Raw genomic sequence first — 17,600 nt, 5'->3', positions numbered from 1 at the left:
TCAGTGGAGCAACGGTTAGATTACCAGTCTGTCTCAAATGCTTTCCGTATTTCTCCATGACTTGTGAAAGCACATTGGCTTCATTTAAGTTCTGTTTTCTCAGACATCCCTTCAAAGCTTCATTAAGATCAGTTTGCTTCTCAAAAAAAGATTAAAATGCATTTTCCCTTGTATCTTTATTATATTGCAAACAGGGATTCATTCCTGCTGTGGGCTTGGTGGAAGGTTGAGGTAAACTTTTAAGCATCACATGAACTGTACATTGTGACAATGATTTGAAAGGGTGATGCAGTACTTTAACCAATATACCTTATACTGCATGTGTAAGATATTGATGCAATAGTGGATGTAATTCAAATGTACAATGATGTTGTGATCCAGTCACTTTTTACCCTCCATACAACCAGAATAAGAAAACACCTGCCGCACAAATCACAAAAACTGCATTGACATCAGCAAAATTTTGGTCACTTAATTTATTTCCAAATAATGTCGCTGAGTAGACAAACAGTAGTTTAACATAATTGAAGTCCTCCCCTGGTGTTGGTGGTCTGGAGAAGAGGAAAATCCAGGAGAGGCATTTTTGGTCCATGTGCATTTTTATTATTTACCGTTAAAAGTATTTAATAGACGTAGCTTGCTGTGTACAGAGACTGCATGGAGGACTGGTCAGCTGAGCCGGAGGGCTTGTACTCGCCTTTGGCAGCAAGGCCATTAATCTGAAGAGACCAACAGAGGGGGACCGTTAGGGCAAAGTCAAATCTGAGTGTTAATGATCAGCCTGGATCACATTAGTGCAAGACTGAACAGACAAAAAGCATTTCAGAATCAATGATTTACCAGTCTGTATGAAGATACAAGGTGCAAGTAAGTCAATAGCCAGTTTTATGCACAATCCACAACTACAAATTGATAAGCTGATTATCATTTGAAGTCTATTCAAGATTAATGATGGCAGTTTATGCCCTCTGAGACTCACCTTGGCCCTTGTGCAGAAAGCTTCCTGTGCAGCTGCCTTGTTGGCAGTTTTGCCCTGCCAGGCTGCAAGAGCAGAGGCCTGGAGTGCACGGCCGTAAGAGAAGGTCAGCTTCCAGGGGCGATGGAGGGGCACCTGGTTGATTGCATTCAGGTTGAGGGAGGCCTCCTCTTCACTCTGGCCTCCAGACAGGAAGCAGATGCCTGGAATGACAGGAGTATGTATAGTATACGTACCACAACTGCACTTATAATAGAAATGTTGCCTGAGTAGTATGCAGAGAATTGGGACATGCTACTTTTTCAAAACATTCAACCTCCAACTTTGAACCTCTTGCTCATACATGTTGCGCAGAGTTTGTGTGCTCATAAAAGGCATACTGCAAAATGTGACCGCATGCAGGACATCCTGTAATTTTGCATACCACATTTGACTTACCAAATCTTTAAACTGTTTTTTTTAAGGGAAAACTGAGCTCATGACACTCACCAGGCACAGAAGCGGGGACAGTGCGCCTCAGAGCGGTCACTGTGGCCATAGCAACCTCCTGAGGAGTGAACTTCTTGGTGCAGGAGTGTCCAGCAGTGACCATGTTGGGCTTCAACAGAGTGCCCTCCAGGTACACGTGGTGATCGGACAGAGCCTTGTACACAGCAGCCAGAACCTAAACATGAAGCACAAGATTACTACACATGCTTTTAAAAAAATATATAAATATTTACTGAGGCTAGTTGGTTGACTAAGCCAAGGACTATGAACCAACCTTTTCTGTGACGTACTGGCAGCGCTGCAGGTCATGGTCTCCGTCAGGAAGGATTTCTGGCTCCACAATGGGCACCAGGCCATTCTGGTGGAGAATATTTTAAAAATAAATATCTTTCAGCCAAATTTTTTTAAACGCAATAAACTAATTTCTGTAAACATTATGGCCAAATACGCACCTGTTGGCAGATACTGGCATATCTGGCGAGGACATTGGCGTTCTCTGCAATGGCGAGAGCTGAGGGGCAGCCATCTGAGATCTTGAGCACACACCTCCACTTGGCAAAGTCACATCCGTCCTTCTTATACTGGGCACAGCGCTCTGAGAGGCCATCAAGACCTGTGGGAAAACAACAAAGCATGTAATGTTGGTGTGCTGATTTATCAAGAAAAGCTAGGGTCTTTAGGTCTTAGGTCTCATTTCTGGGCTTGAAGTTTGAATAGAAAAACAGTCGGTTCTTACCTTGTGTGGTGGTTTCTCCATCTGTTCCATTAAGACCAGCTGTGCCTTTGTCCACCTGGAGCAAGAAAATAAACATGTTAACTTAGACACGAAGACCTGGAGATGAGAGTGTTCTTTTAGGCTCAGTCTGAGCTCCTCACCTTGATGCCGACAACAATGCCCTTATCCTTGATGACTTGGGGGAAGAGCTTGCCGCTGTCTGCTTTCTGGTAGAGCGTCTCGTGGAAGAAGATGACCCCACCAATGCAGTTGGACATTGTGTCGCAGGAGAAGAGGAGGTCACGGAAGTAACGACGGTTCTCCTCAATGTTCTCCACGTTGATTTTCTGGAGACGCTTTCCCATGGTCCCTTTAAAAGAAGAGAGTTTGAATATAATTTCAGTTGCACACTCTGTAACCACTTCTCATCTCAGCATGACTTGAGGCTCACCTGTGGATTCATCTGCAGCCAGGATTCCCTTTCCTGGAGCCACAATCCTCTGAGCAATGTCAGAGAGCTCCTTCTTCTGCTCCGGAGAGAGGGACGGGAACTGATGAGTCATTCTGGGACGGAGACACAAAAAAAATATTTCACAGTTGGTCAGCAACTCTGAAAAACTAAAGTATGAGGAAGATTTATTCTTTTTTGCCCCAATCGAACACAATGAACTTCTGTCTCCGACTTCCTGCCTCTCTTACATCACCTCTGTAAATATTTGGCTTGAATGGTTGAACTTTGTCCTGCAAAGCAGATACGTTCTTTAGATGTGCAACATGAAGTTCATAGTTCACTCATAGTTGCTGGCTGCATGCATGACGTTTTCCAGCACTTGCTGCAGAAGACCCCCCATCCCACACAAACACACACTTTTAAAATAAAGCATAATTTGAGCACAACTTGCAGAGATCCATTAAGTGAAAATGGGCAGCAGGCTGAATGCGGATGCGTGTCCTTACAAGTATTTGCACAAAGCCAAAGACACGTTCTGGCAGCCCTCGGTAGATATCACACGTCGACATTTAAAATGCAATCCTTTCAAAGTAAAATCACCGACAATCTGTATTATAAAATTATTATCTCTGGCTGTCCACGTTTAGAATCACGAGGAAACCCGAGTACAGACTTATCTCGTATTAACCAGTTATTGAGGTGATGCAATTCATTTTCCATAAAAAACAAGTGCGAGTCAGCGACAGCAAAAGTTTGCAAAAGCTAGAAAAGTAGAAACTCGTCTTACTTCAGAGTTGAGTCAAACAGCGACGGCAGCAGAAGTGGCAGACGGACTGTATAGCCTCCAAGCAGTAACTGAACTGATTGAGAAGGACGAAAATCGGGTAAAGAGCTGTATTTATGCCTGTTTGGAGCTGCGGAGGAGGCGTCCGTGATGTGGCGGGGCGTGCGTCAACCCATTAATGCAATTGGCCCGGTGAGACAGACAGGGGCGGTGATTGCAAGACACGGCATCAATGCTCTTCTGTGGACTTTATGTTCATATCAGAACCTGGGGCGGATTGAGTTAAAGCTTGCAGGGAACACTATGTGTCGACGAAACAAATTATAAAAATCCATGTCTGCACGCACGCACGCACGCATAAAACCAACCTGAAACAACCCCGCCTCCCCGCTCTGTTCACTGAGGAAATTATGAAATGCAATGTGAGAGGCCTGCTGCAATGTTGCAATTCAGGTTCCATTGTTTTTTTGTTGTCCTAGTGTAGATAACATCAGCGTGTGAGCAAACTGTCTCATTAAGGAGTGTGCAGAGGACAGTTTTTAATTTACAGTCCGCATAGTGGATTGATTTGATTTAGTCGCATTTGATGTTAATGTCACAGATATGTACTTTAATGAACAAGTTACAATTCAAAAAGGAAATTCTTACATATGTAAAACTTTTTCTCATTCAATTAATTGTCTTCAGAGAATAGGCTACATATGACAGAACAGTGTGAATTTGTTTTATATTTTTAGGTAGAGATAAGCAATCACATTTTTCCACACAAGTTTGACCTATTTATAATTCATAATTTTAAATAAACTAACTGTCTAACTGTAATTAGGAAAAAAATCAAGTTGTGGTCAGGCCTGTTGTAATATCAACTTTGATTGAGAAGTTAGAATTGACTCATTTTTGATGTGTATTCACACTTGTATAAGAGCATTAGTTTTAGCCTATTTATTGGTCACAAATATACCAACCTGCTTTAAAAAGCAACCAGAAAACCCCCACTTTTTCATGCTACCTTGTGTATCTGTCTCATGCGTCACATTGTTTGCCAAGCTCATCATGCATAAACAGTCCTATTGATTGCTGAAGATGACCCCAAAAAGAAGAGCTTGTGATGCGCTCACCGGGCCATGAGTGACATCAGCAGATAGGGGTGTTTGAACCTACAGGCTGGGTGAATTTGTAACTCACAATTAATTACTTTTACACAACCTGGACCCTGGACCCTGGACCCTGTGCAATGTACTCTTTAATAGTGCTGATCAGAGTTCAGTTCCCTTTTACATAAGGACTGACAGAGTGAAATGTTGTCCAGACAAGTTTGCAACCCTCCCACAAGTATGTGAACTAAATCCAAAAACATAGCACCTGAGGGATGATAGTGTTATTGTTTTGGGTGCGCAGAATTTGCAATATATCCCCAAGCATTGCAATTCTCACAGACATTTCCGATTTGTCTCAGTAGATTCAATAAAAGGAAATCATCCATGGCATTTCAAATGGCATGAGCTGCAGACTTTTCAATTTCATGGGTTATTACACAATCTACTGAAATTAATAAACTGCATTCTTTATTTGAGGGCTGGGATGTCCAGGTGCTCCAAAGGTTGCCCCGTGGCCCTAATAATAATATTAATAATAATACATTTTATTTAGAAGGCGCCTTTCTTGGCACTCAAGGATACTGTACACAAAGAGAGAAAAAAGAAACAACAATAAAATATACAAAAAATAGGAACAATTACAATAGATGGGACAGGGCAATTGGCATCAGAGGGCATCGGCAGTTTTAAACAGATGTGTTTTGAGTTGTGATTTGAAATGGGGGAGTGAATCAATGTTTCTGAGTTGGGGTGGTAATGAATTCCAGAGGCGGGGAGCAGAGCAGCTGAATGCTCTGCTCCCCATGGTGGTGAGACGGACGGAGGGGACAGACAGGTGTATGGAGGAAGAGGATCTGAGGGAGTGGGAGGGAGTGGGAACATGGAGGAGGTTGGACAGATATGGGGAGGCGAGGTTGTGAACAGCCTCCAAAGTTACCAGGAGGACTTTGTATTGAATCAGGAACTGAATCAGGAGCGAGTGGAGCTGTTGGACGACAGGGGTGATGTGGTGGACAGAGGGGGTTCTTGTTATGATGCGGGCAGCTGAATTCTGGACCACTTTATGGAGTGATTTGTGAGGGAGGCCAAAGAGGAGAGAGTTGCAGTAGTCCAGACGGGAAGTGACGTGGCTGTGGACAAGGATGGCGGCAGTGTGTGGGGTAAGGGAGGGATGGAGGTGATTGATGTTGATATGTGGTTTTAACTGAACAGGAAGGGGATGAAAAACTGTACTCTTAAAAGTTGTCAGACAAATATAATTAAGTAAAAAGTGTATTATTTTATAAGTTGCATGGACTCAAATTTTGCATGAAGGCTATAGTTGCATTGCACTACAGTGAACTAACTGAGCAGTAAGCCTGGGCCAGAATAGTATAAAAGAACAAAGTAAATCGTCACCCTGTTAAAATAATCGGCTAACTCATTTTTTCAAGTTTTGCAGGAAACACAAAAAACTTCACCAAAAGTGTAAGATATGGCATTTATTGATCATTTCACTCAAAAAGGATGTAACAAAGTATGGCTATTGGCATAGTAATAACGCTGTGTGTAAATTATGTAACTTAAGAGAAATAAATGGCAATAAATGTCTTTGTGACTTCAGCAAGATATGGTAACACTTTATTTTGAAGGTGTCTACATAAGAGGCACACAAGCCTGCCAGAAACATGACATGACAAGTAATGTTACTTCAAAGTGTCATTAATGTTCATGACACACCCCATGTCATGTTTAATCACATGATCTGATTAACTGAGGATCTAGGCGATTTTACCATAAGTGGCCATGAGGAGATGATTTAGGCAAAAAAAACAAAAAACAATTTTGACAAAAAATGAATTAGGCGATTATTTTAACAGTGTGACGAAATATAAATCCAAAATGGGCTGTAGGCGTTCCTCTTGAAGGGATCTTGGAGACAGCAGTGTTTCTCTCAGAGAGCCCTCTGTCCGTCAGACGGCGTGTGTTCCTCCCTGACAGCAGGGGGCGCACCTGCAGCTGGACTTTGTCCCACTGAGGTCGTCCACACTTCCGTTTCCGAAAGGCAGAGAGCCGCAACATCAACAGCCGCATACAGAATAACATAAAACTCGTAACATTAAAACCGGTAAGATTCCAGTCAGACGTGATTTACATGTACAACATTACAAAGTAAAAGCGTTGGACTGTCGGTCAGAGTCGAGTTCCCATCAGCATCAGCAGCATTTAAAGGTGGCGTTAGCAAACAGCTAACTTTAGCCTAACGGTGCATTGACTGATAGAATCAGCCTTTTCGGGGTTTAAAATGTGATAAGTAATTTTGTGTGTGTTAATCTCGTCTGCTCCCCCTTTAAATGAATGTGGCTTCAGAGTCGATTTGACATTAAGGCATCTTGCAGTCATTTTCGACCACTTTAACGTCGGCTAGCTACATGTTCAACGTAGCGTAGCATCTAACAGTCTAAGAGTACTCCACATTCATGATCAGCCACTTTCTGATTTTTCTCCTTTTTTTGATTATTTTTTTTTTAATTTAGGTCTGAGGATGTCGGGACAGAAGCGTCCTGCTGACCCGAGCGGTGCCTCGTCCTCCGGTGCGCCCCCAGAGAAGCGCAGGGAGCGGGAAGGAGAGGACGGAGCTCCCGGTGTCAGCGCTGCTGCCGGGGGGAGCACCGCGGTGGAGACGGTCATCAAACTGGGAGGAGTGTCCAACTCAGTGAGGCCCTGCTAATAGTTTTATTCATATAATTCCCTTCAGAAGCCTGTCTCTTTATCTGGCTACCTTTTCTTCTTGTACTCATGATTGAATCTGTACTTTTCAGGAAGAACAAGACATCAAAGCTCTCCAGGCTAAGAACAGGAAGTTGGGAGAATCTCTTGATCAAAGACAGGTGAATTAACTCTCCAATACATGTTTATAACTCTATAAACATGCACACAGGAAGCCGCATGCATGGACTCTCATGTTTGGTGAGAGGTTCATGTCTTTGCTTCTTGGTTTGCAGGTAATTGAGGATGAGTTGCGAGAGCGAATTGAGAGACTGGAAACCCGGCAGGCCACTGATGATGCAAGTCTGCTGATCCTCAACAGATACTGGAACCAGGTAATCAAGCTCAGCGAAGGAAGCAAAGCCTAAAATGATTTGTTCAACATTAACACTTTAACATTCTGTCTTGTTTTATAGTGAGTTGGAAGTTGGGGGCAGGGGATCTTTAGGGCGAGATAGCAGGACAATAGTAGATGCCACATAAAAGTGGTGTACACCATCTGAAAGCTCACAACTGAAGATTAATTTGAGAAGCAGCTCAGCACTGTGTGTCAAGTTGTTCTAGTCATGAATCTGTTATAAAAAGTATAAATCAATCAGTTCAGTAATGCTGAGAAACAAAGAAACCTCAAAATACCCAGGGTGTATGGCTTAATGAAATGCTACTATGGGGACAAACATAAAACTTACAATTTCAACACTGTTTCGGGACACCAGTATGTCCGACCCTGGGCTGCCACTACCCGTCTCCTCTCCTATAAAGGTCATAGAGTCTAAAGTTGCTGCCCTTCTCTCTCCTTCAGTTTGATGAAAACGTTAAACTGATCATCAGACGGTATGACCAAGCAAGCAGCGAACCTGAGAAATCTGTGGCAGGTGAGGGACGAAGCCTGAAGCCGGAAACTCCAGAGCCTGATGGCGACTCAAACCAGGAGCGGGCCAAGGACAGAGGTAGAGAGCGAGCTGACATAGAATCAGGACTTTGAAAGTAGTAACATGTTGATATTTTATCATCAAAGCCAAAACTTTCCTACTGTTTAATTCAGGACACCAGGGAGAGCCCAACAACTCTTTTCTGGCAACGTTGGCCAGCAGCAGCAGTGAGGAGATGGAGGCTGAGCTTCAGGAGAGGGTGGAGTCCAGCCAGAAGCAGGCCAGTCACGTGGTGGAGATATACGAGTGTTTGAAAAGGACCGTGGACCAACTGAAGGTGGAGCTCGACTCTGGTGCAGGTGGGATAAAGAAAAGGGAGTGGAGCTTGTGGTGGTGGAAGACATGAGGAAATTGCACTAATGGAGTATGACTGATGATTACATTTATTTGGGACAAATTCATCATCAAGTCAGTTTGTGTTTACACCCATTATTGGGATTTTGCTCTTCTTCCAGAGGGCAGTCTATGGCAAGCAGCTTCCAAATTGAATTCCCTCCTGACCAATGAAAACAAACGGCTGCAACAGCTGACTGAAGACCTTAAGCAGAAGCACAGTCACATGACGAGTGAGGTAAAAATCATACAACTTTCTATTTGCAACTGCAGCATCTTTCCAACTTAGGTTGAGCAAAACCGACACTTACAGAGGTATGTGTACAGTTTACTTCTTGAAAATTGCAAAGACTGCTGTACTCTGTAATTAACTTCTCTTTGGACCTTTAAAACCACATTAGAGGCACAGGCGCTCTGTCACATACGCACACATAGTGAAAAGATGAACTGCTGTTGATAGGTATTTGCAATGTTGTTCACATATCTGTGTACACCAAGAATACACATTCTTTCACACATTTTACCAAAAAAACTATATATACTAAAACTATACTTTTATTGCAGAAAAAAGTTATTTTACAATTAGGACGAGCATTTATTTTGGGGCAGTTTATATCTTATTTTGGAATGGTTTTGGCAGAATCCAGAAGTCCGATGCCAAAGTACATGATACATTTACTAAAAATTACGACATTATGATAATGTGGCTCACTGTGTAAAATAGGTTATCAAGAATTTAATAATGAGCAATATCTTGGGAAGAATTATGTTACTATCAGCTCTTGTGTGTCTTGTGTCAAGTCTCTGTGTTCCTCTCTTGTCCAGTCCCGGCCGCTGGGTCGTGCAGCTAACAAAGCAGACCAGCGTGTCAGTGAGCTGCAGGTTCTGATAGAGGAGCTCCAGTGGGACATGGAGAAGATCCGCCGCCGAGAAAACAGACTGAATGCACACCTGACTGAGATACTGGAGCGGGTGAGGATGTCATCTCTCTCTATCTGCTAGTCTCAGAAAATTGTCCATGAGAGTGCTGTGCAAATATTTACATTATATTGAGGTATAACGCTCCCTGTAATGCATACCAGGTGAACAGCAAAGGCTATAAGGTGTGCGGGGAGGCCAGCAGCGTCTGTGGGACCATCACTATTAACAAGAGAAAGGTAGGTACTGATATTGTCGTTTTAATCTCACAATTGCTTTTCATACTTGTTGACATTTCCCCTCTTCTCTCCTGTAAAGTTTGAAGAAATGAACAGTGACATGGAGGAGAACACGGAGCTGGCAGACAACCGCCTCGTAGAGCTGCAGAAGCTCCAGCAGGACCTGCAGAGTGTGCACCAGGAGAACAACAACATGAAGGTGGACTTCTTTTGACTTTAATTTGGAAATGACCAATGCATTGGAATACAGTTTTCTATAAACTATTGTGGCACACCTTTCACTTTAATTGACAGCTTTCATGAGTACAAAAAGAGCACATGGATCAAAAGCTATCTATGGAAAAAAAAACTGATTCACTGTAAATATTCACTGAGAAATGTCCCCTGTGAAGCTTACACTGACAACACGTTTGTCTTTCAGTACCTTATTATATTAAATTGTTTTCCTCTCTGGCTGCTGTGTCTGCCTCTGTTTCCTTCTTTTCTCTCAGACGGAGCTGCTGAATCGAGCAGAAGGCATGGTGAAAGACACTTCTGAGTATCGCTGCCTGCAGTCGCAGTTCTCTGTGCTCTACAACGAGTCCCTGATCCTCAAAGCCCAATTAGATGAGACGCGCGCTCGTCTCAACACTACCAGGACGGCGAGGCTTCGACAGCTGGAGCACATGGAGGTAAGTGCTTTTTTTTAGGTGTGTGTGTCAGTGTCTATCTATGTGACCTTTCATCCTTTTGGTAACTCATCTCCTCTGCGTGCAGAATGATGAGGTGGCTCTGCAGAGAAAGGTTCGTACGGAGGTGTTTCAGCTGGAGGACACGCTGGCTCAGGTCAGAAAGGAGTACGAGATGCTGCGCATCGAATTTGAGCAGACTCTTGCTGCCAACGAGCAAGCAGGTAACTATCAGAATTTGGTTACATTGTGAATTTGGTACATTATTGTCCTGAGAATGCTGTTTAACCTGAAAGGATTTTCACTGCATGGTACGGCACTATCTGCCCTGTAAAATAAAAGAGAAGAGTATCTGGTACCAAAAGTGAGTTGACTCGAGCCGCACCATGCAGTGGAAGTGAAGAATAGGATTCACATCAGCTCCTCGCTGACAAGCTTACTAGATTCACAGCCCTAATCTGTATCCACTTTTTTCTAACTCTTCATCTCCTCCTTTCCCCTGTTTCACTCTGTCTGCCTCTTTCTGTCAGGTCCTATTAACAGGGAGATGCGTCACCTGATTAGCACGCTGCAAACCCACAACCAGCAGATGAAGGGAGAGGTGGTGAAGTACAAGATTAGACTGAGAGAGACACAAACTGAGCTCAACCAGGTAGGTCAGAAAGAGAAACTTGTGCAATGAATTAGTTATAGGCCGCTTTGATTGTATGACATCTGATGGGTTTAGTTAAGCAGAGCACAACACACTAAAACACCATCATCTGTTGCCTCTTTAGGTCCGCTCTTCAAAGGGCAGCGCCATCCTCCAATCACAGTCGAGCACAGAAATGGATGTGAAGGATGAGACAACCTCTCCTTCGACCCCAGCCATCTCTGGGGAACCTGTGGTCAAGACAGAGCCTGATAACGGCTCCTCCACACCCAGCAGCACTGGTAACTAAAACCTAATTGACTGACTATGAATGTAAACAACTACAATAACTTTTTTTTTAAAACAGATTTTTCAGTGTTCTTATTGATGCATATTAAGACATATTTGGGGTGTCCTGTATAAGAATATCTCTTTTACGTTGTTTTCTTTTTTTTCTCTAGGTGCCTCTGTGAAAACGGAGCCTGGGGCAGAACCGGAGGCAACAGTCAAAGAGGAAGAGAAAGAGGAGAAGAAAGAGAAGGACGAAAAGAAAGAAAAGGACATTATAAAGAAAGAGGAGAAAGACCGAGAGCGGGAGAAAGAGAAGGAAAAGGAGAGAGAGAGGCCGACCCGCAGCGGTGGCAGCAGCAGCGTGATAAAGGAGGAGAAGGAGAAGCCGGGCAGCAGCCAACCTGAGGAGACAGTCGGGGAGCGCCTGTCGATGGTTGGAGGGTCAAAGAGGAAGGAGATGGAGCAGCTGAAGATCGTCCGAGCTGAACTCAAGTAAGTCGCACATGCATGAGTTGTTTTTTATTGAGATGATTTTAATTTTAGATGAAGAAAATCCATGCAGCCTGATTAATTGAATGTTCTACATAGATGGCCACAAGCACCTGCATTAATACGTAGACATTCATTAAAAAATGCACTTAACCAAGAAATTCTAGAAGATGAAAAAATATTGTCCGGTATATTTAAGATGGTATGTCTTCCACCCTAGTGATGATATGAGTTTGCTGTCTCACAATTTTCCCCCTTTGACCTGAATTTTTTATTGATTTTGAGAAACTTGAGTTCAACAAAATATATTTGCTTTGTCTATTGCTAGACAAAATATGTGCCATAATGATATGTTTTTAGATGAATCATATTATATTTTATGCACCACAGATGTAGAAGAAGATGGTTGAAACAATGTTAATTTTCTTGTTGTTGTTTTTTCTCCCAATAAGTGTTGTTTTTGGTTTCTGTGGGCGTCAGACTGTATAGCAATATGTCATTGGCATTCGTCTAACCAAAATGCATTGGAATGAAATCAGCAGTCATGAGTCTGTGAATCACCAGCAGGGGCTCACATGGTATAATAGACTTCTGTCTCAATATATAGCAGGTTAAAAAAAATGTATCCACTGGGGAATGGGTGAAAAAGATAATGATTTCCTCTCTCATTATCATTTCAAGGTCTTATAAATAATGTGCAGAGCCAGATGATGGTGATTTTTGTTTAAGACTCTTACTTTGACTGTGCAGGAAAGCTCAGGAGTCCCAGAGGGAGATGAAGCTGCTGCTGGACATGTACCGCTCAGCACCAAAGGAGCAGAGGGACAAAGTCCAGCTCATGGCTGCAGAGAAGAAGTCCAAGTCAGAGGTGATCAACACTGCACACTGTACAAGTTTGTGTTGATGTGTATACAACTTAAGATTCTGTCCAAGGATTTAAATTTTTCATTTTCATTTCTAACATGATTTATGGATATTTGTGCAGCAAAAGTAATTATAAAATTCATTGTTTTGTGGCAGTCCCAAATAACAATGTTGATTCCAGGGAGAAGAGCTGCGGCAGAGGCTGAGGGAGCTGGAGGAGAGAGAGAGGAGGGAGGGCAAGAAAATGGCCGATGAAGAAGCTCTGAGGAAGATCCGCTCTGTGGAGGAGCAGATTGATATCCTGAACAAGAAGCTCTCTATTGCAAAACAGGTGGGTGAGCTGATCATTGTGTTTTTATGCACAAAGCCTCTTTTTTGCTCTCTAACACTCGTATCCCTGGCCTGCTCTTTATGCAGGAGGAGGACGCACTGCTGAGCGAGATGGACGTGACGGGCCAGGCGTTCGAGGACATGCAGGAACAGAACATCCGTCTGATGCAGCAGCTCAGAGAAAAAGACGATGCTAACTTCAAGCTGATGAGCGAGCGGATCAAGTCCAACCAGATCCACAAGCTGCTGAAAGAGGAGAAGGAGGAGCTGGCCGACCAACTGCTCACTTTAAAAACTCAGGTGAGTCACCAGGCAACACAATCCAAAACAATCTGCAAGGATAGGAGCTTATGCATGCTGTTTTTGTGACATACACATAACAAAATTGCACCTGCAGTCACTTTCTTTGAACATGCAACAAATTATTTTCAACATAAAAACACAACCATTTTCATATTTCAACAAAAAGAGTTTGTTAATAAATAAATAAAAGTTGAAAAAAATCTATGCAGTGTATTTAATGGTCTTCACTCGTCCTTTTTTGTGTGTCAGCTTCTATTCGTTTGTCGTTGTTTGCCCCAAAATGTAATATTTGTCTTCTGGCTGTAATGCGTTATTGTGCCCATTTGTCAGGTCGATGCCCAGCTGCAGGTGGTGAGGAAACTTGAAGAAAAGGAGCGCCTCCTGCAGGGCACCATCAGCACTGCTGAGAGAGAGCTGGCACTTCGAACACAAGCTCTGGACATGAACAAACGCAAGGTAACACCTCCCACAGCTGCAGAGTAAATTGATGGGCTGGTAAGGGAATCAAACCGGAATGGCATTTAAATGTTGTTCCTAAACACACATTTAAATACGACATACAGTCTTTATACATAAGGATTGCACAGTATGAGAAGAAATAACATTCCTGTTGAGGCTAAATAACATCTCTCTGTCGCCCTCCAGGCGCAGGACTCTGCATTGCTGTCGGAGGAGGTTCGCACTCAGCTGGAACAGGTTCAGCAGAGACTCAACATGGTCAGAGAGGAAGTCATAGAGAACAGCATCTCCAGAGAGAAAGAGTCTTTTAACGCCCGACGAGCACAGGTAACAAGATCAGCAAACAAAGTCTGAAAACATGAATCGACTTAAAAGACAAGACATGGTCCAAACACACATACCTCCAGTTTTTGAAGAATTAAAAACATGTTTGGTATATATTGAGGACAAGAACAGCTAAATGTTTTACCACTTAATGCAACTTAATTAACACAAAAAGCAGGGACTGGAACATGTCAACCTCCTGGACAGATGGAAGAAATTCCAGTCCAATATTATCTGTTTTTTTGAAGTTGAAACAGTTGATAGGATGGTTATATAAAGAATGACATCATCAAGACAGATTTGTTTTCTTTGACAAGTGGGCTACTTTTGCTTATGTATTATATTCCAAATAAAGTAAGTCCAGCCAGTAGTCTTGCATGCATAATACTGCTATTTTAAAAATGAATAACAGTGCTGACACAGCAACAAAGTCACCCACAAAGCATGGAAACAAGAGCTATGGGCTTCAAAAACTCTTTGAAAACAAAAGAGAAAATAACCTATTCCTGCTTTATACCATTTTACTTGTTATGCTTTTTCACAGCATGCAGCTTGGAAAAAAAAATTCATCAAACATTATGACCAAGGCGATTAAATATATATAAAATGAAAAACAGGATGCTTGATACTGGATTACTCAGACAGGAAGAACCAATTATTTCCTTCTGACTATCACAAGACTTATGGAATGACTCTTTCCTATAAAACTCTGCATGTTTTCTAACAACTTTTAGACATTAGATTAGATTATTAACAATTAGATTTGTGGATGGAAACAATGTTTCCTCCTCACAGTATATTTAATATTTATTGTCTTTTTAAATGCTGTTGTCCTCTACTGAAATGATGAAAAAGATTTACATCACAAACATTTTCACTGTGAGACTGTCCCTTGGTAATTTCCTGTATTTACTGCTAGAGAGTGATGCATTCATAAAGTCTGTTGTCAAACAGATTTCTTTTACTTACAGCTGTTAACTGTGACTGTGTTTCAGGAGGACATCTCCAAACTGAGGGGAAAGATCGAGAAGGCCAAGAAACCAGCCGAGAAAATCAGCAATGGGGATGATATCCTAAATGAAGAAATCAATGACTATAAGGTGGGTTTCTGTCATACAATAAATATTCCTGTTTTCATGTACTGCTTCAGGAAAGTCAGAGTGCAGAATCAGTTAATGAAACATCATAGACACTGGTACATCCACATGTTCTGGCTGGCTCAGTCAAACGCTGGAGTGTCTGCTACTTTGATACGTTTTTAATTTACCAATGAAACAATTCCTTTTTAATTAAAATTGTTGTTTTATGCATGAATGTTGGATGCGTCAGAGCACTTAGATTCACATTTTGTGGAATGTACTTTTTGCTTTTTTCATGGGGGTTATATTAGAAGATTTATCAATATCAAATCAAAATTACTTTATCTATGGCCGAGGGGAAATTCAGTTAGTCTGGTAACTCTGGAAGAATGAGACAGCCTGATGGCTGTAGCAGCAAAGGATCTTTTGTATCTTTCCGTCCTGCAACGGAGAGAGAGGAGCCACTGCTGTTTTTTTAGTCCATAAAGGTTTTTCAGGATGGCCTCGAACATCTTGACATTTCATCTCTCCACCACCTCCTCCAGTGTGTCCAACCTGGATTTAAAATATTAAGCTATAACACAAAGACTGGAAAAGAGGGGAATGTTTAATATGTATAAAAACAGCAAATGTATACTGGCTTCTGGTCCCCACTAAGAAATAGCCCCGAGCACAACTCGCATTAAAACTTTTATGTCGAATTTTACACTTTTTTTGTAAATTTTGCACAGATTTTGTTACCTTTGGACAGATCTGGTTCGGCTGGTTCCCTCTGCTTCCGGCCTCTGTGCTAAACTAAGCTAACAAGCTGCTGACTGTTAATTCACTGTAAAGCGAGTGGTGTCACTCTTCTCAGCTAACTCTCCAAAAAAACAAATAAGTGTCACTCTCAAGGCTCTGTTCCTTTTGTCAGTTGGCAGCTTCACTGAATGAACCAGAGTATTTTTTTTTTTATCACTAAAGAGGCAGCCATCAGTGTGATCACACTGTTTTGACGGGAACACACAAGGACACTTCCAACCAACTGTGCAAAGACTCAACATCACACATTAAATGACACGATTCAGATTCCTGCAGATTTTTCCACATTTGTTCATAAACTTGTAACATAGATGATGCCTGTATATGCTCTGATGCCATAGTGCAAGATTTGTGGGTCAACTGTTCCCTGTGCTCAACATGGTCCTGAGAATTAGTCACGGCCACATCAAAGTTATAATCAGCCTTCATATCATGTGATGTGTTCCTAACACCAGGACTGCTTGAAGATATTTGTGTCCATAAAAAGCACTCAGCTCACTAAATAAACTCTCCTTTTGTTGTTCAACCCCTCCCCCTCTCTCCTCCAGGCGCGCTTAACATGTCCATGCTGCAACTCTCGAGTGAAGGACGCAGTACTGACAAAGTGCTTCCACGTCTTCTGCTTCGAGTGCGTTAAGACACGCTACGACACACGGCAGAGAAAGTGCCCCAAGTGCAACGCCGCTTTTGGAGCAAATGACTTCCACCGCATATACATCGGCTAAAGCTCCAGTTCCCCACGGATACTTGCGAGAAAAGGAAAGGGTCAACAAGATAAGCAGTCGTACAAGCAGTGCCTGAAGCGAGACTCGCCACTGAGTGTCCAATGGACGTGTACCTCCCCTGCTCCTGTGTGTACAGGATACCATCAGTGTGATATCTGGATGATTCCCGCCACGTAGGGCCGCAGTGATGCTCTAAACTGAACGCTTTAATTATTTTTTAACATTGACTGAATTCAGCTTCTCCCATCCAGTATCCACGACTCTACTGTAGGATTCCAGACACTGGTGCAGAAAGAATGTAGAGGAATGAGAGTTTGCATCACATGCTGAATTTTGTGTGTGTGTGGTGTGTGTGCTTGAGAACGGGCAATTACACAAACCATTACAAAAAGACAAATATTAGTACAGTGAGAAAACAAGGTTTAGTGGATGTTTGTATGATGTTGGTGTGCGTTTGTGTACATACTGTTTCTTTTCTTTTTTTATTTGAACACTTCTTTGAAATCTCTAAAATTTGACTTGATGCTGTGTAATCGCTGTTCTTTTAGTTATTAAACTGACATCTGAACTGTGCAGCTTCACTTCCATTTCACTATTTTTCAAATGATTTTTTTTTATTTATTACAGACCGGTTATGCATTCTCTTGTAAAAAATAAAGAAGAATTAGTGATGATTGATGACATAGGAAGCATCTATTCAAATTAAATATATTATTTTTTATAATACAGTAATAGTAAAAAAAATATTGGACCACCCTTGTTTTCTTGAATTTCTTGTTCATGTTGATGCCTGGTACAACTAAAGGTACATTTGTTTGTACAAATACAACAAAAATAGCTCGTAAGAGTTTAATTTAAAAGCTCATATCAAGCCATTTTCTTGTACATGATTTTGATTATTATTAAGAAAACCATGGAACATCAAAATGAGCACATGCAAACTTTAATCAGAAT

At 42.0% G+C, this 17,600-nt stretch overlaps 2 protein-coding genes across 3 annotated transcripts; one reads left to right on the top strand and one right to left on the bottom strand.

Annotated features, from left to right (window-relative positions):
• Positions 1-461: 461 nt before the first annotated feature.
• On the bottom strand, positions 462-3,576 carry aldob (aldolase b, fructose-bisphosphate). The gene is made up of 9 exons (XM_059346878.1): positions 3,419-3,576; positions 2,632-2,744; positions 2,342-2,550; positions 2,202-2,256; positions 1,918-2,078; positions 1,740-1,823; positions 1,466-1,640; positions 980-1,179; positions 462-719 (listed from the first exon to the last, which is right to left on the bottom strand). The coding sequence occupies exons 2-9, from the start codon at positions 2,741-2,743 to the stop codon at positions 624-626; spliced, it is 1,092 nt and encodes a 363-aa protein (XP_059202861.1). The 5' UTR covers position 2,744; positions 3,419-3,576; the 3' UTR covers positions 462-623.
• Positions 3,577-6,517: 2,941 nt separating this feature from the next.
• On the top strand, positions 6,518-17,219 carry rnf20 (ring finger protein 20, E3 ubiquitin protein ligase). Of its 2 annotated transcripts, none has more exons than XM_059346934.1 (22): positions 6,518-6,619; positions 7,029-7,207; positions 7,314-7,382; positions 7,497-7,595; positions 8,063-8,210; positions 8,306-8,491; positions 8,648-8,763; positions 9,351-9,497; positions 9,608-9,682; positions 9,762-9,881; positions 10,174-10,353; positions 10,439-10,574; positions 10,881-11,002; positions 11,127-11,283; positions 11,443-11,764; positions 12,512-12,629; positions 12,807-12,956; positions 13,043-13,255; positions 13,589-13,714; positions 13,904-14,044; positions 15,037-15,141; positions 16,470-17,219. In XM_059346934.1, exons 2-22 carry the CDS (start codon positions 7,037-7,039, stop codon positions 16,644-16,646), a joined length of 3,078 nt encoding a protein of 1,025 aa, XP_059202917.1. In that variant the 5' UTR covers positions 6,518-6,619; positions 7,029-7,036; the 3' UTR covers positions 16,647-17,219. The 2 variants fall into 2 exon arrangements, with proteins under 2 accessions (XP_059202917.1, XP_059202916.1); XM_059346933.1 differs by having other exon boundaries at positions 9,327-9,497.
• Positions 17,220-17,600: the final 381 nt, after the last annotated feature.

The sequence above is a fragment of the Centropristis striata genome, chromosome 12, assembly GCF_030273125.1.
Source record: "Centropristis striata isolate RG_2023a ecotype Rhode Island chromosome 12, C.striata_1.0, whole genome shotgun sequence".
NCBI classification, from domain to species: domain Eukaryota; kingdom Metazoa; phylum Chordata; class Actinopteri; order Perciformes; family Serranidae; genus Centropristis; species Centropristis striata.
This window is presented reverse-complemented; position numbering and strand designations above follow the sequence as displayed.